Source organism: Falco punctatus (assembly GCF_963210335.1).
Source record: "Falco punctatus genome assembly, chromosome: 4".
NCBI classification, from domain to species: Eukaryota; Metazoa; Chordata; class Aves; order Falconiformes; family Falconidae; genus Falco; species Falco punctatus.
The window spans coordinates 90,922,146-90,948,037 of NC_137583.1; the positions used below are offsets into that span (position 1 = coordinate 90,922,146).

The following is a 25,892-nucleotide window of genomic DNA, read 5'->3' on the forward strand; positions in this document are numbered from 1 at the left end:
TACGAGGCCTGCCTCCTTCACCTGGTCCCACAAATCCTTGCTCCCCAGCCTCACACCCACCCTGAGTCCTCCCTGCAGACCTACTTTCCTTACCAGGTGTGAGTGCTGTGAACCCAGCTGGCTCCTATCTGACCATGCCGGTGGGCACAGGTGCCCATGCCCCCTGCAATGCCTATCACTGCCTTCCTTCCAGGAGAAGGGAGAATATCCCTGTGTCCCAGGGATAACACTGATGCCCGTTCACCTCTGCCTTAATGCTCTGGTTTGGGGGCTGCTCTTAAAGGCTGTGAATCCACTGCTGGGGCACCCATGCCCAGCTGCTCCTCTAGAGCAAATATCCTTTGCAATGGCAGTGTAGTCTGGAGGTGTAAAAGCAAGGGCATTTTTCAGATGGTAATGTCTAAAATAAGCATCTTTTGAGCACAAATACTCTATCATACACTTCCAGTCTCTTCCAGACTTTAATGGGAAAAAGTAAGATTTCAGCATGGAAGGTTGAAAGATGAGCTACTGACATTCACATTGGAACAGCAGCCAGAGTTCCTGACTTTTCTTCCTTTGGAAGCTGATGCAGTTCTACGCCAATAGTTTCATTGAAGCTGTACGGTTTGACATGACTGTGTAGGTCATTTAATTTCTCTTCGTTCTTCAGTTTGAAAGCAGATTGCAAAACAGGGTATTAGCCAAAATAAAATGGAATTTATTTTTTTTTTCTTTCTCTGGGTGGATGATTTCAGTAACTAATCAGCAAGGCTCAAATTGCAGCCTTAGCAAGTCTTGGGCAGTTTTAAATGTCTTCTGTACTTGAATGTGCAAGATTTCAATCCACTTTTCATTGCTATCCAATCTTCTGGAGTTCAAATAGTTCAGTATTTCCTAGAATGCATATGAGCATTACAAATATAATCAGACTGAAATTCACTTTCAAAACATTTTGGCATTAGAGATTCAGACCTACTTTTAAGCATAAGCCAGATTTCACGTTCATTTGTGTCCAGGAAGTTCAGAGGGCTCCACGCGCACACCTTGAAAGCAGAAACAAACCATCTGAAACTAATGAGAGAAGTGTGGGTCCCATCTTTCTATCTGGGAAAGGTGGAGTGAAAAGTTCAGAACCAAAACTATTAATAAAATCAAGACTATTAATTAAATGCTGAGCCAGAATGTATCAAAGGCAAAGGAAGTAATCCCATGTGCTCCTCTTGGCACGGGATCAGGCCCTTCATTTGAAATTTTGCAGGGTGAGGAACCGGGAAAAGAACACAGTGTTACCTTCTGCTTTTCAAAAGGCAAGGTCTCCCATCCTCCCATCTAGGGAAGTTTCCTAACCAAGTTATCAGCACATACTTCCAGATCAGCGAACTGATCCTGAATGATTGCCTAGCTCATTTGAGTATATTTTCCAAGATCTGGAGAGCTTCTGTTTGCAGTCAGTTCTCCCTGGGTTCCTCCCTGCCCTGCTGGCGGAGGCTTGATGGTCTGTCCATGTGTCCTCCCCCATGCAGTTCCACCCCTCTGCTTGGTAACCACTAGCCACATGCCAGTGACTAAACCACGCAGACCTGAAGGTCTTCCTGAACCCCTGCTGAAACCCTTCCACCAGGCCAGCCCGGGTCACTGCCGGTGGCCTCTGCCTTTGAATGGCTGTGAGCGCACACCACACCTTTAATGCTGCATACCGCTGTTAGAGGTACCGGAAGGATCAACAGCAACATATATGGCAGATTCTTCTCAGTATTCCAAGGCCCATGACTGCTTCTCTTTCTCTTCTCTTTTTTCCTCTTATCTTTTCTCTTCTGTTTTTTTTTCTTTTCTCTTTTTGCTTTTCCTTTAATTTTCCTTTTTTCTTTTTCCTTTTCTTCTTATTTTATTTTCCTTTTCTTTTTGCTTTTTTCCTCTCTTCTCTTTATTTTCTTTTTCTCTTTTACCTTGCCTTTCATCTTTTCTTTCTTCCACCTTAGACATAAACCCGTCTTTTTTTCAGCTTTTTTCTAATGCTGCCAGTAGTTCTTCCTGACAATATACATTGCAGCTAATCTCCCTAACCTTAAAGTCACTATCCCAGTCAGAAAATGAGAAGAACTTCCTGAACATTTTGCAGTTGCTGCCAGAAAGGCCAAACTCTAAAAGTTTGTGATCTCAGTTTTATACATAAGCAACCACTAGGTACAAAGATACTATCTGTTTATACCCAAATGATCTGTGGAGGTCTTTCACAAGCCCTTTGGGGAGGCTTCTCTCTGCCTCACTAATGGGAGATTGGGAAACTGCGGTTGTTCATATTGGGTTTACGGGAAAAATAGAATGTCCTCACTTTGCAAAACAATTTAACGTCTCTGCTATGCTGCAACACATGCATTTTAAATTTGACACAATGGCTCTGCAACACAGAAAATGGATTCCATCTGTCTAAACAGAGATGGCCTCTGCTATCAGGTCAGCTCGCAATCTCTAGTTTGTCCCTCTGATTGGAAAGTACCAAACTACAGACAGACAGCTTAAAGAAGGGAATGGGACTTGCCCAGCATCAAACAGGAAATCTGTGGCACACAGATTTTCTGATAGCCCTTGGTTAGCCCAACAACTACTGGATCAGGCTTCTTCACATGAGGGTAAATCCTTAAAAGCTATGGAAGTCAACAGAGCTATGATAAATTCCACCATTTCAAGAACTGCTCCTATATCTGCTGCTATCAATCTTCATCCCACCTCAATGGTTTAGTTTCAGGCTCCTTTTTTTTGGCGAAGTATTTGAAGAACTATCTTTGATTTTATTTGCAGAAAGAGGTGGGGACTGCACTTGACCAGTACGGGTAAGATCGCTTTCAATCACATAGTGCTTATTTTCATAATTCTGCAAATGTTCATATTCAACCTATTCAAATGCAAGCTGCATAACATGAAAAGCATCTATTTCAATTTATCACAGAACATGAGCTTGATTCCAGCATTCAGCTGCTGATCGAATGCCCAGATAGTACTATTAACAACCAGCTATTTAAAAAATCATCAGCAGAACTAACTTCCAACAATTTCCTAAAAAACTCCTAAGAAAATCAGCTCCCTAAAGCCCAGAGAACCAAGTTGGACAAATTCCAGGCCTGCAAGGAAGCCAGCAATGACCTGACCTGTGTTTTGTTCTACAGACAAATATATGTACAGGAGATGTTGCCAGCTCTATCAACTTTATCACAAATCTTGCTATTGCTTCTTTTCTTTTTAAGATCTCATGTAGGTTTATTGTTCAATCATACTATCTTAGATTTCTCTTCTGAATTTTTAAACTACTCTTGATTGTTTTAGGGTCTGATTCTGGGTATTTTGGTATTTAAGACTAGCAATAGTCCACATTTCTCACAATAAGTTACTCACAAAAAAAGGTTAGGATTTCCCCTTTCTTGAAACACAGTTCAACAAATGAGCCTTCTACTGATGTCACCTAACGCTGCTAATACTACGGTCGGTAATGCAAATATGAATATCATATAAAGCCTCACGGGGCATTTGATTTAAGAAACACCTAAATTTTAGATCATATTATAACTTAAAGTGAAAGTGCAATGACAAGAGAGAGAGAGAGAATACTTTTTAATTCTACCAAAGAAACAAAACTCCAAATGATTTAAGGTTTCTGCATGACAGCATAGAAAAATTTGAATGCCTTCCACATAGGACGTTAAAGAAATGAGGGTTTGTGTACCTGGAATGTCTCTAATTATTTTAAAGCATCTCCAGAGACAAAATATCGTAGTAGTTTCTCTATAAGCAAATGACACCAGCTGGCATATTCAGAAACATGAAAAATATCATGATGCTGACATAGTTCAGACTCAAAATCCAGTGAAATTGATGTGAATTCCCCTTCATTCCTGTCAAAGGGCAATGTATTAGGCTTTTAATTTTCCAGTGCGTATGGCACAAAATAGATCTGTAATGTTTTCTAATAGTTTTCATTAGATTTAGCAGAATCAATTGCTTGGTCAGAGGTACAATGCTTTAGAAACAGGTGTTCCAAAACTCCACAAATGCAGTTGTAAATGTAAAGGAGATAGGGCAATCAGCACATTAGGAGAGAATCTGAAGGAGGCACGTTGATAAAACCACACAAAATGAGTCAGCAAGCAAAGAAGAATCTTCAAGAGTATTAACAAATGCAAATTTGTTAACAAATTAACATTTCTTACTAAATTAACGTAATGGACTGAGAGTAGCAGGTCCTCACACCTCACCGGATCTAAGGTAGTTAGTTAATACTGGTTTACAACCAGGATCTGCTGCCCATTCTGTTTGGTCATGTAAACTCTTGTCAGGTTTGCTGCTGTTACAGTCAGAACTGTTCTGCAGAGGTATGGGGAGACTTGGGTTGCACACCATGGCTGGAGATGATGCATCAGCCTTACTTACATTACCACAGACTTTGGAGTTTTCTGGCAACACAGCTGCAACTGAGTGTAAGTCTCTAGCAGTGTTTTCTCTTTGATCCTGGTTTAGTCTGAAGGTCCTTTCTCTATCTCAGGCTGTTCCCCGTCAAATACGTCCCTTAAACCACAGAGAATGTAGTAAGGTGGATGTGGTACACTAAGCACACGGAACTGCCTAGGAGTACAGGCAGCTGGACAATGAGGTTTGTTCCTGAAAAGCTGAATTCAGAAAAACGATGCCCCAGTGACTCATGTATAGTTTTGTAGAGTGACTGCTTCATGATCCCATTTTCCTCTGGCTGGATTGCATTTTCCATTAAGCAGCACAGCATACTCTCATGGTAAACTTGCGTGACAGATCACAGGAGTCCCGTGACCACCGGGAATGAAGACAAAAGGGGCACAAGGTAGGTGAACTGTGAGTGGCAGTGAGCTCCACGGTGGCATTGCTGAATCAGTATTTTCATCTTTCAGCTAAAAGCCTTCCCTTTCAGCTTCGGGAGAGAGAAAGGGTTTTGATGAAAAGACCAAAAGATTTATCAGACAACTGTCACTTTTCTCACACGACGTTTGCTTTAGTCAGAGACTTAATCCTGCAGGAGAAGAGGGTGCCCGTGAAAAATGTACACAGTGCCCTGCATTTTTACATGCAACTTTTTAACGTGACTCCTAAAATGCATCTGCAAGAGATGAGAGCTACGTATGCATTCCTCCACCAGCTTACACGTCTTCAAATTTCTTTCTGTACTTTAAGGCAGTTTGGGCCAGTCTGGGGTAATTATTAGATAGACAAATAGTGAAATAGCTGAAGCACAGAAGCAATTGCAGTGAAGCAGGCATCTCCCCAGCCTGCTTTGCTGAGTACCTTCTAAATAAACAGCAAAGCTACTCACTGTAAATTAGACCATCACAAAGGCCTTTTAAGGTAGGCAGTTTAGTGTACCCTTTACCCTGTGACTTTCAAGAATTGCTTGTTAACTGAGGGCTAATTGGTGCTAGCTAATTCACTTTGATCTGTAGCTTTGGAGAATAGAAAAAAACTAAAAATTAACAAATTGTCGCCACCTCAACCCTCCCTTTGCCCCCCTTCAATGCTTGACACAGCCTGTGCCAGAAAAAGAAATCCTTGTCGCAAAAGTTTCATGGATCCTTGGCATACGTGACACCAGGCATTTTTCTGACACATCTGATCCACATTCCAGCCACAACAGCAACATACAGTAATTGAACTGATTGGTTGTCAGCTTTAAAAAGGTGCCTATATCACTGTTTATCAGTGTATTTCTATCACGTTGCCCCATATCATGCAGCCCTCTGTGTAGGGAGGTTACTTGATCCTGCAGGAACTGCTCTGAGCTTGGTTGGGGGTTTTCTTTTTTGCCAGCTAATAGCGTTCAGCATTACACCGGGCCACATTAAACTCAATGTACAAGCAGTTAAGAAATTACTGTATCTGGCACTGCTTAATGTCACTGACATGAAATGTGAGCAGCTGTGCCAGCATTCCTAAACTCTGAAAGTACTTTACCTTTCCTTTTTCTTTTGGCAAATAAATACATTTTAATACATTTTGGGGAAATGAATACATTTTAGCACAGTGCTATAATTTTAGGAAGGTTAAAGAGTTAACTATGTTTTAATATTTAGGTATTAAGAGAAATCATGGCCATTTTAGTCATGGAGATGTCTAGCTACCTTTTACCTCCAGGCTCACCAGGCTGAGAATTTACAGAGCTCTGTGAGTGGCAGAGCTGTATGACAATTGAGTGAAAATGCTCTCCCCAGTTTTTGCGAATACGTGCACAGTCACTGGAGGAGTTATTCTGACTGCTGCTTTAGCCTTAGCACATTGTCTTTAGACATCTTTGGACTGAGCTGTAATCTTGAAGAAGCAAGGCCAATACCCAGATTAATAGAAATAGACACCAAAAACCTCTTTTTCAATAAACTTTAAAAAATGAGGACCTTTATATTTTGTATGTAAGTCAAGAATGGGGATATTTTCCCTTTCTCTGCTTGTTTTTATATTTAAAAAAGAAAAGAAAAGAAAAGAAAAGAAAAGAAAAGAAAAGAAAAGAAAAGAAAAGAAAAGAAAAGAAAAGAAAAGAAAAGAAAAGAAAAGAAAAGAAAAGAAAAGAAAAGAAAAGAAAAGAAAAGAAAAGAAAAGAAAAGGACAAAATAACTTTTATCTGTTGAATTTGATTTTATAAACCTGAGAAGAAAAGGAGCATTTGCCTTGCAGCACAGTTAAGTGCTTCCTTTCAGCAGATCAATCTTCACATGAATTCACTGGCCTTTGCACATAGGCTAGATAGCTGCTGAGGCTGGTGGGCTTCTACTAGTTGGTAACTTGTTCCTCCTGGCCACTAATCAAAACAGACCTACTTTTGACCATCAGTTCTAGGGCACCCATTGCAGAAAATTGTGCAGGGTTTTCCCAAGTGTGTGGGAAGCTTCTGGGGAAGAGATACCAGGAACAAGTGTGTATTTGCCTGTTGTTTGATTGGATTTTTCTTCTAATGCATTAAAATATCCCTCAGCAAGATCCTCAGGCTATGCAAAACCAGCCTGACTCCACCAACTTTGCAGCTTTCTGTGTGATTTATACCTGGTAAAGAGCTAGCTTTACTAGCTTGCATGGAAAAGAAAGGAAGACAGTTATATGAGGAGGGCTGAGGAAATACTTTTCATCATCAAAATAATACAAGAACAATGGGATCCTCCAATGCAGAGAACAAAGCCAAAGGGGCCGTGGACTATGGAGTCAGAACAGATGCCAAAATAGAAATCTCCCTACCATTGCAACGGTAGTTTCAGCTTCCTGGCAAACAGCTATAGGTGGGTTCAGTTTTGAACCAGACAACAGGTGTGTCCTGTATCTCTGTTTTTTAATACAATTATGTGTAAACCAAGTCAAATTAAAGCAAATACCACATATACTTACACCATAGCAGCACCAGAAGATTCCTTTCCCAATTTAAGCGAAGAAAAACAAACATTCATTGCCAGAGGAAGCTGTCTAAAATCATTCCTAACTACATCCCTTCCTTGAAATTGGAAGGACCTCAGTTTATGAGGTCCAAAATCCCAAGCTATGGTTGATTTCCAGTTTTGCAGTACAAGAGAAAACCATTTTGAAATAACAAGATTTTCAAAATGCAATTGAGCTCTAGAGACATGTATTCCTGAAGATTCTAGGGAATAGTACAGTAAATTTTATAAATACTCTTTTTCTGCATTTATTTGTTCATTTTTAAAGGAAAAGGATACTATAACAGCTTAGATATTATCACGACACTTAATTGTCTTTCAAATCCAAAATCAAAGGACCAAACCTTGTGAAAGGGCAAAATTTCATGATCAGGCCTTGGAAGATACAGGATTTTTTAGGCTCCCAAACCCCCACGTATTTAAAGACTTCCATTTATTTCTAACTGGAAGAAGAGTTAGCAACAGTCTGTGTGTGAGTGTAGGACTTAAACACCAACAAATGGTATCTGGATTTCTCCTACTGCAATAAGTACTGGAGGTGAGACAAAATAATGTTGCTAATTACCCCTTTAGGCATTTGACTGTCAACATAGCAAAGAAAACACTAAAGAAGGAAAAAGAAAGGGAAACACTGTTTGCGTGTGAACTCAGCATGAAATACATTATGGAGTTAATAGCCCGATATTCAGTTGATTTAAACAGCATTGTTACATTACAGTCAAAGAAACTGACAATTTACTGTAGCTAAGGATGTGGTGATTAGCTATTTCCATTGCTTGTAAAAGCACAGAAAAAAATAATTTTTCTAGAAATACTTGAACAAAACTGAGCAATATTCCACTGTATCTTATATAGTGCTAGGTTAACGGTTGGACTTGATATTAAAGATCTTTTCCAACCTAAACAATTCTATGATTCTATGTGATTCTTAGAAATGGGAAGAGCCTTTTACAAAGTAAAACCAGCAATTTGTTTGTGGATGTTACCAGACAGTACTGAAAATTTTCATTAGTAAACAGTTGAACACCAGATTATCCATTGTATGTGAAGCTGAATTCAAATTGCTGCTTTTCTCATTAAAAAAGAGATGTTCCCTTTAGATTAAAAGGAAGGTGGGCTATATCAAAACCTCTTCCAATCCAGTTTCAGTTCTTCCCCTATGGTGTCCCTATCCTCAATTCAGATTTATTTCTATATTTACTTAAGAAGTCACTCTTCCAGGATCTCATGATGTCTTTAGCACATGGACGGAGTATGGAGTTTGGTGCCAGGAATGCAGTGCAAGATTAAAAACAAAAAAAAAAAAAAAAAAAAAAAAAAAAAGGAGGAGACGATCTAAAAAAGAGAACACAACCACAGAGAAAACAAGCAAACAAATGAACCAAAACACACTGGGCTTCAAAAATGAGCAACCACAGTGGGGTTCCACTGCAATTCGATTATGTAATAACCTCTTTTCTTCCCCCAGAAGGTAATGCATTGTTGCGAAGTTCAAATGTAATACAGAGCATGTTGTTTGTTAGAATAAAAACAGAGTGACAAGCTAGTTATAATGCCGGGTCTGTTTCTGATACTTTGGGAGAAATATCAACATTATGTGTTGAGTGTCAGTTTGAGTTAGTTCTAGGAATAGAAAGGCTTTGCCTTGCTCCCAAGGTGCACAAAACAAAGATTAGACCCTTCCCATATGCTGAGTTTACTTCAGCTGTAAATTATATACTGTGATAGAGGACCAGGGCATGTTTTCTGTGAATGAAGTATTGCCAAATTGGTTTGTAGATAAGAAATGGCTCTTCTTTAATCTTTTCCTTACTCTTCTTTAATCTTTTCCTTACTATTTGTCATGGATCAAATTCTTCCACCTTCTTGCAATGCATGGCGCCATGTTCTGAAGAGTGACCCTACTGCAGGTTATGGTGTTACTAAATTTGAAGAAGGTTTGTCATCCCTCACCATGTTTTAATCATGGGAGTGGGACTGAGTTAAAACTTTAGCACAGATTTTAACCTGTGTTTTCTCCATAGCAAAAGGTGCTTTGGATGGCAATTAGAGTCCGAGATAGGGATCGGCACCTACCGACAGAACAAGACTGAGAAGTCTGGCAGGTTCTGGTATTTGACATTCAGCATGTGGTTCATGTGGATCGATGTTTAATTAACAGTACCCTGGGCCTTTCTGAGTAAAATTACAAAAGACTATTCATAGTTTGTCTCTCAACCTTGGAATAGGCTTGTTTCATAACTGAAAAACTGTGCCAATTTCAGCTTATTTCTGCTAACATGCTGGGATTGTCATGACCATGCAATGTAATATAAAGACATATTGGTAATTTGGAATATTAGGGAACAGAAGTGAGTTTTGCAATGATTACTCTACCCATGATTTAAAACAGAGATGAACAAAGAGTTCATGACTGTTAATTCTGTTCCAAATCAATCAGATCAACCACCAATTTGTACATAATTGATCTTCTACTAAAATAACCATACAAGGCAGCTTTCTGCAAGTGGACAGTCTAGTATACAGATTTTTAAAGTTCTGCTTCCTTTCACTAACATTTTGTCTTTCTGGGGACAAACGTTTAGGCAATTACTGTAATTATGATAAGAACTCCATTTCCCATATGAAGTACAGAAAATGAGTAGCCACACAGGACTGTATAATTACATTTACTTCCACCTCCCCCAAGAAAATCTTTCACTCAGACGGTATGAGATTGTTTATTTGATACATCAGTATTAAAATCATACAAACACACATGGAAGAAAGCTAGGAATTAAATTATGTCTTCTCTTAAAGTCCCATTAGGGGAGCTGAAGGGAGCAAAGAGAGGACAAAGTAATGTGAACTCAGTGTGAAGGAATGTAGCTAATGTTCCTTATCTGACCTCATGCTGAGCCACAGCACCACTGCGGAGCAGTTCTTCTATGGCATCATCCTCATACCCCAGCATGCCCTTCAGTATCTCCACTGTATGCTGTCCAACAAGCGGAGGTGGTTTTGGATGTGACACAGCAAATTCACTGTATCTGACACCTGGTCCTGTAAAAAAGAGCAGATAGGAGGGAAATTGTTTTCCAGAGTTACTGCCCATATATATATTGAAGTGTCTCTGTTAAAGGAAAGCATCTCATTTTCACAGCAGTCTTACCACAGTCCTTATCAAAGAAATGTTCTATTTTGGAATTACAGACTGGAATTCCAGTTCACAATAATGTACCAACAAGCTCATCCAAATGCAGAATTGCTGAATACTCGCCCAACATTTAGAAAGTTTTCCCATTGTTCCCAGTGGTATGTATATTGGAGTTCTCTGAGACTTATGTCACAGGTCTACCACTCCCTGCTACCCGAAGGACACAGGCAATGCCCAGCCCATGCAGCAGGATGCGGTGCAGAAATCCCCACACCATCTACAACAGGAAGCAGCACAAGCATAAGAACACAATGGAATGTCATGTTAACACACTGTTACTGAAGCTGGAGCAGCGCACCGAATGATGGGAAGCACCATCTCCAGTCAGCAACAGCTCAAGTACCTCTGCGGTGTGTTCCGTTATCCTGCAGCGATGTAAGACTGACACCGTGCACAGCAGTGATATTCCCCAGCTTGGTTTAAATTTTCTATCAAAAACGTAGGTAGCAGCAGCAGCAAGAACCTGGCAAGAATAATTTCAAAGGTGGAAATCCCTTAGGGAAGCTAGCAATGACACAAAGATTTTATGTCTATTGTAGGTAGTCAGATCTCACTTTTAGCAAATCTGTAGTGAACTGAACAGAGATTTCAGTGTAGTTCCCAGTTCCCTGCAGACAAGTAGCTATACCATTACTACTAGTCTCAGAAGAGAGAATGACCCACAAATTTACTCTGGGATCAAAACTGAGGTATGTATTCATGCATAGAAAGACTGTTTTATAGAGAAGTAGGATTTCCTGAATTATCACAGTTGAAAACTTCAATACAAAATCCAACAACATTTGATGCTTCGGACAACTGGCAAAAGGATTCCTCTATTCATATGGTCGTTATTATGTCATCCAAAAGAATTTAGAGAAGAAGTTACATGTAGTTCTGCCTTTGTCTATGACACTATAGCTGTACTTAGAAATGCAAAGAAAAAAATGGAGCATTTTAATAGACAGAACAGTGTTTGACATTTCTGATGAAACAGATTTATCAACCAGCAAGGAAAGTGAATCACAGCAAGAAGTCATTCTATAAAGGCATGAGTGGGGAAGTTCACTACCTGACATTCCTACTTATTTGAGGAGACCTGCTGACAAAGGTCATGTAGCATGCCAAAATAAGCTGGTTTTTTCAACAGACTTCAGAGAATCATAGAACGGTTTGGGTTGGAAGAGACCTTAAAGATCTTCTAGTTCCAATCCCTCTGCCACGGGCAGAGACAGCCTCCAGTAGACCAGGGTGCTCACAGCCTCGTCCAACCTGGCCTTGGACGCTTGCAGGGATGGGACAGACACAGCTTCTCTGGGCAACGTGTGCCAGTGCCTCACCACTCACAGGAAAGAATTTCTTCCTAACAGCTAATCTAAATCTACCCTCTTTCAGTTCAAAGCCATTATCCCTTGTCCTATCACAACAGAACCTGCTAAAAAGTCCCTCTCCAGCTTTCTTAAAGCCCCGTTTATGTGGTTATAAGGTCTCCCTGGAGCCTTCTATTCTCCAGGCTGAACAACCCCAACTCTCCCAGCCTGTCTGCATAGGAGAGGTGCTCCAGCCGTCTGGTCATCTTTGTGGCGCTCCTCTGGACTCGCTCCAGCAGGTCCATGTCCTTTTTATGTTGGGGGCCCCAGGACTGAATGCAGCACTTCATGTGGGGTCGCATGAGAGTGGAGTAGAGGGGGGGAATCACCTCCCTTGACCTGCTGGTCACACTGCTTTTGATGCAGCCCAGGATACGGTTGGCTTTCTGGGCTGTAAGCACACATTGCCAGGTCATGTTGAGCTTCTTGTCAACCAGTACCCCCAGGTCTTTGTCCCCAGGGTGTCTCTCAGTCTGCTCTCCACCCAGCCTGTGTTGATGCCAGGGGTTGCCCCAACCCACATGCAGGACCTTGCACTTGGCCTTGTTGAGCTTCATGAGGTTTGCATCTTTTCTCCATTAACTGTAATCAAATGGTTAATATGATAAATGTATCCACCTCCAACCAGGACAAAATAAGATAAAGGGTGGTTAGAAAAACAGGGTTTGACAAGCTGATTTGGTACATTTCTGATGAATATGCTTCTGGAAGAGGTCAGGCATGGTTCCTATATTTAAAGAGGAAGGGAGGTAGAACTGTGGAACTGCAGACCAAATCATTTAACTTCAAGTTCCATTAAATACTGGAATATGTAATCACAGTAAAAGTACTCAGGAGATGAGTAACAGCTAGCATGTATCTATCAAGAACAAATAGTGTATGCTTGACCACTCGTCTTTCTACCAGAAGATCTGAAGGTGAGATACATCCTACCTAACTTAAGCTGAACAGCCTAGATAGAGATGTTTAGTTGATTAGACTGCCTTTGGTTTCACTGCGTATGAAAAGACACACTTACACTGCAGTTATTTTGCAGCACTGGTAAATGACTGAACCTGGCCAGATAAATTGTGATCACCTATATTTCTCCATAAAGCAGAGGGTAGACAAGTACCTTAGATGCAGACCTCTACCACCCAGCCATCTGAAGTCAAGTGAGATGGCCCTCCAACCACTAGGAACTTCCGGATCAAGATCTGACTTTCAGAAAGAAAATTCTCTGTTTTCCATAAACTCAGTAAAGAAATACAGTCTAGGTAAATCTGAAGCCAGGTGCAACACTGAGAGGGAAGTCCTATTCAGAAAACTGCCACCTGGGATCTTCTAAAACAAAAGTTTTCAAGTGGGCTCCAGGGGAATCAGTTTAGGATGAAGGACTAATCAGTATATTTTTAGTGGGTTGGCTGATAGAACTCAGATCATACCTGCTCAGGTTTCTGAGGACTTCAAGTTAAAACAGACTGTGAAGCAGATTTCACAATGGCCTGGCTACACTGGACAAATGGTCTGATAGAACAGGGTAAAATTCAGTAATGTCAAGGGGAAGGAACTACATTTAATTATATAAATACAAGGCAGGGGACAAATAGCAATGCAGGAATAGCTAGGGGTTATTCTGGATCACAAAGTGAAGATGAGTCAACGACATCATGCTGTTGCAAAAAAAGCAAGCGTCACACAGGGGTGTACAAACAAGAGAGAAGCCTGCAGGACACGTGAAATAATCTTTTTGCTCTAGTTAGAGCTGGCAGGTCACAGCTGGAGCAGTATCTGGTGTGGGGCCCCTACTGCACAGTCATCTGGGACACCTGAGGAGGTTCTACAGGACAGCAACCAAAATGATCAGAGAAAACATGACAGACAACAAAGTGGGGTCACAGCCTAAAGAGAAAGGCCAGGGGAAAAATGTCTTCAAATTTGTCTTAAAAAAATGTAAAAAATAACCGTCATCAACAACAACAAAAAACCACCCCAAAAATCTATGTGACCTTTCTGCAAGGAGGAAGTAAATCCTTTTTCATGTCCATGATGAATGAGAAACAATTAATGTAAATTGCAACAAAGCAAATTGAAGTTATGTACTAGAAAATAAACCTTTACAATTGTAGGGGTAGCAAAATGCCTCAACAGGCCATTCAAGGAGGCTGTGGAGTTCTTATCAAAATCAGATCTTTAGGAACAAGAATTATTATAGTATAGCTGATCCTATGGCTGATCCCTGGGGCTTTCTGATGGATTAGGTGATCTCTTACAGTCCCTTTCACCCACTAATATTCATGGAACCTAAGAAACAGCTCACATCAGGGATAACTCTTCTATTTAACAACTTCACTGTTAACTTATTCCTCTAATTCTACTCACTTGGAACACAGCTGAATTTTCAGACTAAATCTCAACTGAGAGATCAGAACATTTTACAGGGACAGGTGGCATTACTAGGCTATATTTGTATTATTTCCTCTTCCTAGGACTGACTGAGGGCTGAACTGGTGCTAGAGCAAGCCACAGGAATGATCTATCAGTGCCAACTGAAATGCTTCTGAAGACAATTTCAGAGTAAAAATGCCCCTTAGAGATTTATTAATCTAGAGATTCAATGTAGCCACAAAATTGTTAGGCAATTTCTGTTTAAAAATATAATAATATATAGATATAAAGCAATCTTATTTCAGATGTGTGTATCTGAGAACTCTTTATACTGAGAAATCAGCAAACCCTCAAAGGAACTAGTTCAGTAGCTGTACACTTTTCACTTACCGGGGCAAATTTTTGCTGGTATAAAAATTGTGTATCTCAAACCCTGAGAGTTTTTGCAGTGATATCAAAAGACATAAAATATAACCTCTAATGGGAGAAAACCAAAACTGTCATTAAGTGTACAACAGGCATAAAATGCTTCACACTTCCCAAAGAAAATTAATCTTACAAACTAAAGCACGCTAGAAAATTGCACAGCAATTATAAGACCAGTGTCTTTCTTGAGCTTTTATTGTTTGATGCATAATTCATCACGCTACTTTTCACTTTGATAGAGTTATAAAGTTATCTACATTCATTCAAAGGAGCTACTTGCTAATGATCCATCATTAACGATTCTCTGTTCTTTCCTTGTGTAACTTCTACTTGGCTTCTGTGTCAATTAGGAGGGTGCAAAGCTTGCCAGTCAGGCTTCAGCAATCCCACGCTCCTACTGAACAACGCTCCCAGAGAGCAACCAGCAGAATGCTATGCAAATGCTAATTAAACACAACTGCCTTATGAGGAAACCATCCCTTGAGGCAGAGAGAGGTGAACTGCTTTAATTAAGGTCAGAAGCATTTGTATGTGGGTGAGTTACAGGGAGCCTTGCAGATGAAAACAGGCCTTTGCTTGGGTAGAAGCAGGGTTACTGGTTGAAGGACTTAAGACAGCAGTCACCTGTGCATCCTGGTTTTAAGCAGGACACTATACTCAGTTCAGCCATGAAGTTAAGGCAACACATATGACCACCTGAAAAAAGCAGCGGAGGACTGAGTGTAGCTGTGATTTACCTTTGTCCCATTAAATTAAAAGGAGCCTGCTTCTCTTTTTGCTTTGTCACTGCCAGTAAAGCAAGGAGCTCTTTCACCAAATTTAAATCATCTTTTATCATTATGACTTTGGCACATTGCTAAAATACATACTGCGCACACTACATAACATACATGAGCTAATGCAACAATAAATTAAAATTTGTGTCAGTTGCAACCATAATGACAACTGTGCCAAGATATATTGAAGACTTCCCCAGTACTTGAACTCAACAACATCATCATAAATTCTATTTCATTAGTGCTTATCTACTACAGTATTGCTAGGCAAAGTCAGTTTTACTCTACAAGTAGCAGAAATTAAAGTTGGATTTGAATGATAAAGGTGCAAAGCAAAGTACCTAGAAGCGGATAAAGGCAATAATCTTTGCTTTGTCCTGACAAACAGCAGTCCTGCAGCATTGTGCAGCAGCCACTGGATAACACTCTTTCTACAGCACAGGTTAGAGCATATTGAAGCAATCTAACTCTCGAAGTATGTAGAGGGAATCAGGCGTGGGGACAGCCAAGTTCAGGGAAAAGTCGTGATTATTTGTTATTATTCAAGTGGGACCAGGAAACGAAAGGGGAAGTTTGAACTAATGCATGGGTATACGTTGCTGCTTGCAACCTATCAACTACATTCGTGAAAAAGAGCAATGAGAAACCCAACACCACACATTAAGTTAATCCTACCCCAGCTCACACCATAGTTCCTATACACGTATGAATCACATGAAAGCAAACTATACTGTGTGTGTGTGGCAAGGTTTTGGTAGCAGGGGGACTACAGGCAGAAATTGGTTCTTCTGTGAGAAGCTGCTGGAAGCTTCCCCCATGCCTGATAGAGCCAATGCCAGCCAGCTCCAAGACAGACCCACCGCCGGCCAAGGCTGAGCCCACTGGCAACAGGGGCAGTGCCTCTGGGGTAATGGATTTAAGACAGGGAAAAAGTTACTACGCATCAACTGCAGCTGGACAGAGGAGTGAGACTGTGTGAGAGCAGCAGCCCTGGTGCCCCCCAGGTCAGCACAGGAGCAGGCAGGAGGGGCTCCAAGTGCCGGAGCTGAGGCTCCCTGGCAGCCCGTGGTGAAGCCCCCAGTGAGGCAGGCTGTGCCCGCCGCCCATGGAGCCCACGGGGGAGCAGATCCCCACCTGCAGCCCAGGGAAGACCCCAGGCCAGGGCAGGGGGGTGCCCAAAGGAGGCTGTGACCCCCTGGGCAACCCGCGCTGGAGCCAGCTCCTGGCAGGGCCTGTGGCCCCATGGAGAAAGGAGCCCGGGCTGGGGCAGGTTTGCTGGCAGGGTTCATGCCCCTGGCGGGGACCCACACTGGAACAGTCTGTGCCTGAAGGACAGCAGCCTGTGGGAAGGGCTCACACTGGGAGATGGTTCCCCATGAACTCCTCCATAGGAGGGACCCCACACTGGGGCAGGGGAAGACTGTGAGGAGTCCTGCCCCTGTGGAGGAAGGAGTGGCAGAGACAACATGTGATGAACTGACTGCAACCCCCCTGTCCCTCTGTGCATCTGCGTGGGAAGAGGCAGAGAAAATCAGGAGTTAAATTAAGCCTGGGAAGAAGGAAGGGGCAGGGGAAAGATTCATTTAAGATTTTGTTTTATTACTCATTACCCTATTCTGATTTGATTGGTAAAAAAATAAATTATTACTTCCCCAAGTCAATTTTTTTTTTTTCCATGATGGATGGTAACTAGTGAGTGGTCAGTCACACTGTCCTGATCTCAACCCATCAGCTTTTTGTTGTATTTTCTCTCCCTCTGTCCAGCTGAGAAGGGGAATGATAGAGCAGCTTTGGTGGGCAACTGGCATCCAGCCAGGGTCAACCCACCACACAAACCAAATGCTTGTGCCTCTTCCAATAACATGGTCTTACTACATAAGAGTTTTGCAGTTCAAATGAAATATCATAAACAGTCAACAGTGACGGCCCAGAGCCAATACATTCGCACCCATATCCCATACACACTACAGGTCAAGTGTTTGGAGCATGCAATCAGCTGGTTATGACACTGGCCTAAAGGAGGGTCAGCAGGAAACAAGCAGTGACTTTTAAGGCAATAAAAAGGAAAACAATAAAGAATAAGTCAGCAAGAGGGGCTTCATGGCTACCATGAAAGATATTTGGATGTTAGAAATGGTGTGCACAGTGGTATGTTACCCGGATTGGACCAAGGAGATTTCATTTTGAGTGTCTAGTCTCTCCCTCATGGTTGTAGCCATGACTTTTGTCAACCCATTATTCACAGTACAGCCCAGCCTGGCTACGCTGCTTTTACACCAGGCTACTTCCTCTTGATGAAACACAAAGGAGAAAAGCACACAAATGGAAAAAAAAAAAAAAAACCAAACCAAAAAACTCATTTTAAAAGTCCTGCTAGTACAAGTAGTGCACACAGGCTTCAAGGGAATCTCCAAAATGGACAATCCTCTCTGTCTTAAGTGTGGAACTCCCACATTTTTCTATTTGGTGCCACAGATCTGAAAGTTTGCAAGCTTGGGGGTCTTTTCAGGAATCTAATCACTTTTGCATGACATTAGAGCTGGTGATTTACCTTTTAAGTACAACTCATAACAAATTGGAAAAAAAACCCACAATTAAGGAGATAATATTCAATGTCCTGCTCCTCCTTCCCTTGTTGCAGCATCCACTTCCTCCCCCACTTAGAGCACAGCCACACAAAGTGTTCATTTGGCATCCAGCACAGTTGAGAGGGTGGAAAACTTTGGCAAGATGAATAGGATGAGTAACTGAGAGCAGAGAAGATGGATAAACTTTTTCAAATGGTAATAAAAAAAAAGTAAACCTTGTTCCAGGTGCCATACAAACTGATATAAATAAACCAGTAAACAGTAGTAGTAAACAGTAAAATCAATCGGGCAGTAAACAATATCAATACTAGAAATATCTACAAGCCATTCATTTATCTCATTTGGCCAGTGCTGACTTCCATGGCAGAGCCATAAGGACCGTTCAACATCACAAGAGTTGAGAATGTAAAAACTGAAGCATTTTGAGGGGAATGAGTTGACAGGCAGAGCATAAACATAGTTTATGTGTGATAGCTATAGATGGGTGCCTAAAAATCAGTCCACTTTTAAACCCACGCTCAGGCATTCAATGCATCCATTATATAATTCTTAAAACCCTTTGCCAAGTATATTTATAAAAGTACTTTCTTACCTGAAGCTGCATATATAGAAATGCATTAAAAATCATCTTATGTATTTTCTATCAACCAACATCCTGGATATAATCAGTGTAAATACCACTCAACATTTACATAATGCTTTACATTTTCAAAGTGTCACCATACTGACTGTACCTAATTAATCTTGTATGACTGCTGCAGTAAAGGAAATCATTTGTCAGTCACCCTGGTTGCATATTTGAGAGTAATCCTGCATAATTACACCATTCAAATAACGCAATTTTGTGAGAGGACTCTTGGCACCAAAAAGCTTTAAGAAAGTTGTGGTAAGGTGGTGTCTACTGCTTCCCACATGTACCACCTCACAACGCTGAAAATTTGGCCTAACTTTTCGTACAGACTCACATGGTCCCACTCTTTCCTAACCCCCCCAAAGACCTCAAGAGAAGATTCAAAGAAAGACAGGAAGGAAGATGACTAGTAAGAATACCCAGAAGCAGCAATTTTAAAGAAACATAAATTCCCTAGGTAATAATCTGTAGCTTCATTTCCTAAGGAAACAAGTTTACGTGTCTGTGCTGTCTTTTTAATCATCCGTTTGTCTGCCTTGTCCCACCACACACAGTAACTTCTGAACCTGTCAATCTTCACTAAAGTGTAGAAATGCCAAGGAAAATTAAGTTCTTACCAGTGTTGTGAAAATTGGCAACTGCTGAAGGACAGATGCCCAAATTAGTGCCCTGATGACATTAAAAACAACGAGAACACAGCTGTTATATATTCTGTTTGGCTACAAATAGCTCACTAGTAAGCACAGACACAACTTTGTAAGTCCATAGCATGTACTGTCCTTCACTGGGGAGACGGGCACAGGGGATGTAAGGGAAGTACAGGTTATCTTAAGGATTACATATAAGGCTTACAAAGGATGTGAGTCTGAAGGAAAACAGTATTTAGTTCCAGTGTTCATGGAACTTCTAGGCACCTTTTCTACAGTACTGTGGATGGTGTATTCAGGCTGTGCAAGACCAAGGCAAGGAAGTTAGAGACTCCTAGTTTAATATAAATTGTTCTTGCAGGAAGGAGCTGAAGAAGCAGATGGCAAAGGAGGGTAACTGGGAGAAGCCCTGTATAAACTCCAAAAGGCAAAACCTACAGAGGCAAGCCTAAACTACTGAAAATCCAAGCTAAAAACATAATTTGTCTCAAGTCATAATCTAATCAATACAAAACTCAATATACAATCCCACCACAGGATGCGGGTTAACCACAGGATGTGTACCTAATGCAGAAATTACGGGGTGAGCCTGAGCAATGCAGGAGGTCGGACTATATGATCTTAATGGTTATTTCTGGGCATAAAACGAGGTTTTCTGAAATGTCCATAAGCAAAACTGCTTCCACACAACAGGGCTGGGGTTAAGATGGCCTACCTGAACCTCCTCTGATACTTAGGAGGTCAAGCCACATATTGTTTCATGTAGTCATCTTTACTGTAAACACAGAGGCCTTAATTACCGTCTCTTAAGGAGACTAATTAGTGAGAAGTGTGCTCCTAGTACGGAACAAGAAAAATCAAAATTCTAATTGAAATGAGCCTCTTGTAAGGACACAGAATTGCCTAGTTGCAACACGCTCACATGATCCTGGAAGCTGAATCATGCCCCCAGCTGTGCAGGAAGGCAAGAAGCTCCTCGGGGCCCTCCTAGCGAGCCTGGTGAAAACTATTTCCAAGTCCCATGCCTTGTGGTTAGTGTGACCCTGCATGTTGGAATAAGACACACTAGGCAACCCAGAAAGTGTCTGTATCTCCTCAGTACACCAATTTGTCCTTTCCTGTGTCCTGTCTCCAGCTACAAGTTAGATTCCTTGGCTCTTCAGAGACCCCAAAAGTAATCCTCTTGGCCAGCTGTGCATCATCAGAGTGGGAGCAGATGAGCTCTTCATTACTCTTTAGGCAACCAGCTGAAGTCTGGACACCTGAAGGTGATTCTAGTCTTTTAATTCAGGGATGCAAGACAACGTGCACTGAGGAACATACACAGCCTGTTCCTAAGGCTATACCATTTTCTCCAAAACCCTTACTCACTAAAGTGGCACTCTTCCAGGGCAGGAGGCTTTAAGCTTCTTCCAAATAACTGGTAAGAATAACTAAAAATTAAAAACCTTTGGGCCTTCTTTAAACACAAAGCTGAAAGAATATTCAAAACATTCTCCTAAGCAACTTTTGAAAATGTGTTTATCACTCCCAAACACCCTGACAAAGTTCATGAGTCTGTTCTTCTGGCTCCTAAGGAATTTTTTTTCTGTGGCCTGTCCTTAAAGTCTTTCTCTAATTATTTTTGTACCCTTCTATAAGCATGGGCATCAGAACAGGGCATAGATTATTGCACAGAAGAAAAAGCATTTTTCTACATCCCTTTTTTATACCTCTAAAGAGCAGACCAGCTCTTTTCAGTACACTTTATAATGGGAATTTATATTAAGATGACTATTTGTGATGGCTCCAACCATCCTTTCCTAAGTCTCTTTACAAAACCAGAGGCATCTGTTCTGCAGGTCTTCCTGGCATTCCTGTATGGTGGTGTTAAAACACACCATAACAGCTCCTTTGGCAGGAATAGTTGGTAGCCAAGACAGAAAATGAGCTGGGTGGCAAATGGTTAATGGCAGAAGCAGTCTGTCACATTGCTTTACTTTAGTTCCCTGACCTCAGCACAACCCATCTGTATATTAGTACAGATGATTTATTAATTTATTTAGGGTGATTAATGTCTTACTGCATTCATCTTAGCCTGTTAAGAAAAAGAAACCGAGAAACTAAAGCCTTTTCCAGTCCACCTGTAGCAGAACTATTTTCAATCGCTTCTTAAGACTTCTATATCGACTAATTTTTCCTCAATGATCCCTTGTTTTGGCCAAACGATTAAGTCTCAGAAGGGCTGTACTGTTACAAAAAAACAAATATCAGACGTTGTTAGATGTCAAATCGTGTGGGTGTCAGGTGCTGTATGCATATTGCCACAAATATTCTACCCATCTTTAGACTGTTCCTCTGTGGCTCCAATACACAGGCATATAAACCTTCACATTTGGAAAATTCAACAGTCAATTGATAGTTTCTTGCCTGGTTAGTGACCCACACCAAGTAAGTATCTGCTGAGTGAGTATTAAAATAATGGAAAAAGCCATCAGCTGCAGCACAGCCAAGGAAATTCTGGTGGTTGAAATTCTTCAGTACAGACGACAGCCAGGTAACTCTGTGTTTGAGCACCATGGAAATATTTGGAACTTGATTCTCAAGCAAGGCATCTGTGATTAAGTAGGGCTGAGCACTATGCACAGCCTGATCATTCTTTCAAAAGCTCTCCCACTCCACCCTCCATTTACTTCTGCTGTCCCTTGTGCAGCAGAATGAGGCCAGTTCCAGTGCACAGGGACTTTCCCTGGCAAAGGAAGATGGGAAGGGATTTGATACTTTGTTTTGGATTACGTGAAGAACTGCAAATTACATTTTTAGCTCTTTTTGGGTAAGGTGCCCAGACTCCTTGAGGCATAGGCTACTAAAAATGCTGGCTGAGTTTTGAAAAGCACTGTGCAATCTGGGACAACTCTGTTTTTGAGTGTCATACTTGAGACGTCTTTAAAGGGGCCCAGTTTCCAGAAAAAGCTGGGGACATCTGAGAGTCTTTCTCTTTCAGGATGTCTCAATTTGACTGTTCAGAGACATCTGGTATTCAAAGTAGACAAGAAGAGTGAGTATCCCTTCATTGAGGAGGGGAAAGCAAAAATCTAGACTTATAACTCTTTTCAGCCACTTATTTTTTCCTATTTCCTATTTAAAGGCAATCATCAGGTTAAGTTTAAGTTCTTTAAAGGGAAACAGAATGCTTAAATTGGAGCCTGGGAGTGGGACTAGAGAGAGGGCATGCTGCAGATTAGGCTGTTTTTTCCCCTACCGATTTAAGTGATAAATTGATCAATTCTGTTTCAGTGTGAAGGACCTGGAACAGCTTTTTGGCTTTCCATTGTCTGCTGCCAATCCCTGACATGTGATATTCAGCTCATCGACTTGCAAACATCAAAGCAGTATGGGGCAGGAGAAACAGTCGTTTCAAACCGAGCAGCCTCCAGTTTGGTTTTTGGTCGCGCGGGAATGCCGATATGAGTTTGTGTATGTCAGTTAAGTATAGGCTGGTTCTGTATCTAAGTTCTTGTGGTTTCTAACATTTGCCAGCCTTTACTCCATCAGAAGGATTCCAGTGTTGCATTCTACCCTACAATGGACAGAAGAGTCAGAAATCATCTCTCCTCACCCACAAAGACTAGAGTAGAATTAAGAAACAGAAATTAGTCAGACACACCCATGAAGAGGAATGAGGCACAAGGTTAGGAAGCCATCCAAAGCTCAGTTGCCTATCCCCTTACTAAACTAAACTAAACTAAACTAAACTAAGAAGTCTCTTTTTGCTCAAGAAGGCAGCTGAAAAGCTGGGGAACAAAAATTAAAATCAGATTGAAACCAGCCATGCCTAAGCAATATCCCATCTTAAATGTGCACAGATCACTTTCATTAAAATATTTCCCCATTCTCTCTTTTTCCACCTCCAAATACTTTGGCTGTTTCCTTTAGCTCCCCTTTAAACTGCAAAGCAAAATGCTTTAACTGACATGGTTTGTAATTTTGAAGCCCCAATCTTAAGCAGCAGGTGCTTAGTTTTAATAGAATTTTTCCATCCCTGAATGTCTGGGAGCATCAGTAGCACCTCCCTCCTACACAGCCTCTCACCTTTGATCCTTTGCCATTTGTACTTGTGGGATTTCATTTACCGTGTTTCTTCTGCTTTCCATAATCTGCTTTTTCACTGGAAACCCTTCGACCTCTCCTCTCCTTTCTTTTACCTCTTATGATTGGTAAGTGCTGTCTCCTAAAAGTTTTTATAAAATATGAAGGGCCTTGCTGCCTCTGACCCTGCTATCTCTGGCCTCATTTTCAGCAGCACTGTGTCACCTTTACATTGCACTGACAATTTTAAAGGGGTTTAGAGTGGCTGTAAATATTTGCATCACAAGAACAATTATATTTTAATTGCCAGAGGTCCTAGGGCTTCTCTGCCCACATAAAAACCTGGAACCAAAATAACAGTTGTTTTACTTCATACAATTAGTTATTTTGAAGCAAGTCTGTGTGTGGGCACTTTTGTTCCATACTAACAGTTTTTGTTTCCATTTAATTTTAGCTTTTTGGTTAATCTGATTTTAGTTAATTTTCTCTTACAATTTCCTATGTTGAGTTAATGTAAATGGTTTTGTACAGGCATAATCTCAAGCAAAATCCAAGGGAAAAGCATCCACACTCAGTTTGCAATGACACACCTAAAAGCATGGATTAAAGGTAGCTGTGTCAACTCCAGTTTGAGGAAAAATTGGGATTCACCTCCTAACATTAGGATTAGAGATACTGTAGTGAATGCCTGCTCTGCCTTGGTGCTGGTAGATTGCTCCCAAACACAGTACATAAGTACAGTTTATCAAAGTCTAATCATCAGTTGTTTTTTATATCCAGAAATGCATCTCCCCAGTTTGTGTGTTAGTCAGTCTTCCAAGTGTATTTGTATTTGGCCATTAAAGAAAAGTTTCTTTTTATCTTTTTTTGCCTTTCTATTGCTTATCAGATACACATGCATACTGGTGCATAGTTCTTGCTCAAAAAGCAATGACATGCTTGCAGAAATGACCACAACCTTATTCCCTAATAACTTGACATGAATTTGACTAAAAACTCTGCCTTTTCAAATATGAACCCACACTGTGCAGCAGTAAATCACAAGGGCTCACACAGCTTACTCATAACTAAAGTTTAATTGAGTTTTCCGTTCTTAACGAGGCAACTCAATTCCAGAAAGTCATACCAGCCACTTCCTTAATCCACAAAGCTCAGAGGCTATCTTCTGCACTGACAGCATGCAAAAATGTTTAATGCTAACACAAATACCTTTCATAGATTACTGTGATTCTCAGGCTGATTTCTAAGCCAGCTGTTCTCTGCCTGATTCAATGTGCAGATTTAATTTTAAAACACAGAATATTCCCTGGTTACCTGCCATATAACTAGATCTTACAGGTGTAGGGCATGTTTGTAACGCTTGTTCATCCACTTGCAGGAAGAAAAATCATAAACCAAAATACTTTGTGTAGCCTTCCTGGATTCTAATGTCTTCTCCCCAACTTTCAGATACTGTATCAGATGAAGAATGCCAGGAATTACTTCATGCTTTATATATGTACCTGTTACAGATTATATTCATTAATTTCAAAGCCAGCTGCTATTTTTGCTTAAAGTAATCCTTGATGGTACACTTGAAAAAAATAATATATATATATACACTTACATATATATATATAAAAGAACTCCTTGCTATGACACATAACCTACCTTTCTTATAGATCTATTACTGCTTTGCTCTTTTTCACATAAGTAGGGTAACTAACTTCCTGCTCTTCCTGGGGCTTATTCTCTGTAGAGCAAATTTGAAAAACAAGTAACACCAAAAGAAAATTACAAAAATATAAAAAACTCATCAGAAGAAACTAATAATCATCCAATAGTAAGGTCAACCGTAGTACAGGCTGCATAGCTGGGAATCCAAACAGTCGGATTTGGCTCCTTGCTCTATCACCAATCAATTCTGTGATCACAGGCAAATCATGTTCCCTTGCCATATCCTTATATTTCCTGTACAGTTGTGTTAGCCTTCCCTTTTTAGATTATAAAACATTAGGGACTGGAGTTGTCTTTTGCTATTTGTTTATACAGTGTCTGACACAACGAGCCCCACTTTGTATTGGAATGAAATACAAATAATAATTTTCTGATATCCTGTCTCCTAGAGCTGCTTCGGAGGAATACGAACCACTGTCCCAAGTTCTATCTGATAAATTGTGCATTACTCTGTTGTGGGAGAGGTTTCTTTCTAATCTGAAATCCATCTGTCTTACTGTGCTGCAAGTGATAGTTTCTGGGCAGAGAGCATACTAATTGCAGGATTAAACTCTTAGCTAACTCTTGGGTGGAAACTCTTTCCCATAATGTGGTAGAAAACACATGTTGGTTTCGGTCTGCAGACCCTTGAACATCATAGCCCTGATTTCAACTGGGATATTTAGGTTCTCTACTGAACTATGTCTGTGCAATATAATTCAATTAAAATTAAATAA

General features: G+C 40.8%; 1 protein-coding gene across 2 annotated transcripts in view; it reads right to left on the bottom strand.

Moving 5' to 3' along the window:
* Positions 1 to 6,767: 6,767 nt before the first annotated feature.
* SUGCT (succinyl-CoA:glutarate-CoA transferase) overlaps positions 6,768 to 25,892 on the bottom strand; it is a 340,874-nt gene continuing 321,749 nt past the window's right edge. For both annotated transcript variants that reach the window (XM_080382153.1, XM_080382152.1), the window contains one exon: positions 6,768 to 10,454. In XM_080382153.1, coding sequence (XP_080238279.1) covers positions 10,291 to 10,454 — 164 coding nt within the window. In that variant the 3' untranslated portion in view covers positions 6,768 to 10,290. The remainder of the gene's footprint in view (positions 10,455 to 25,892) is intronic.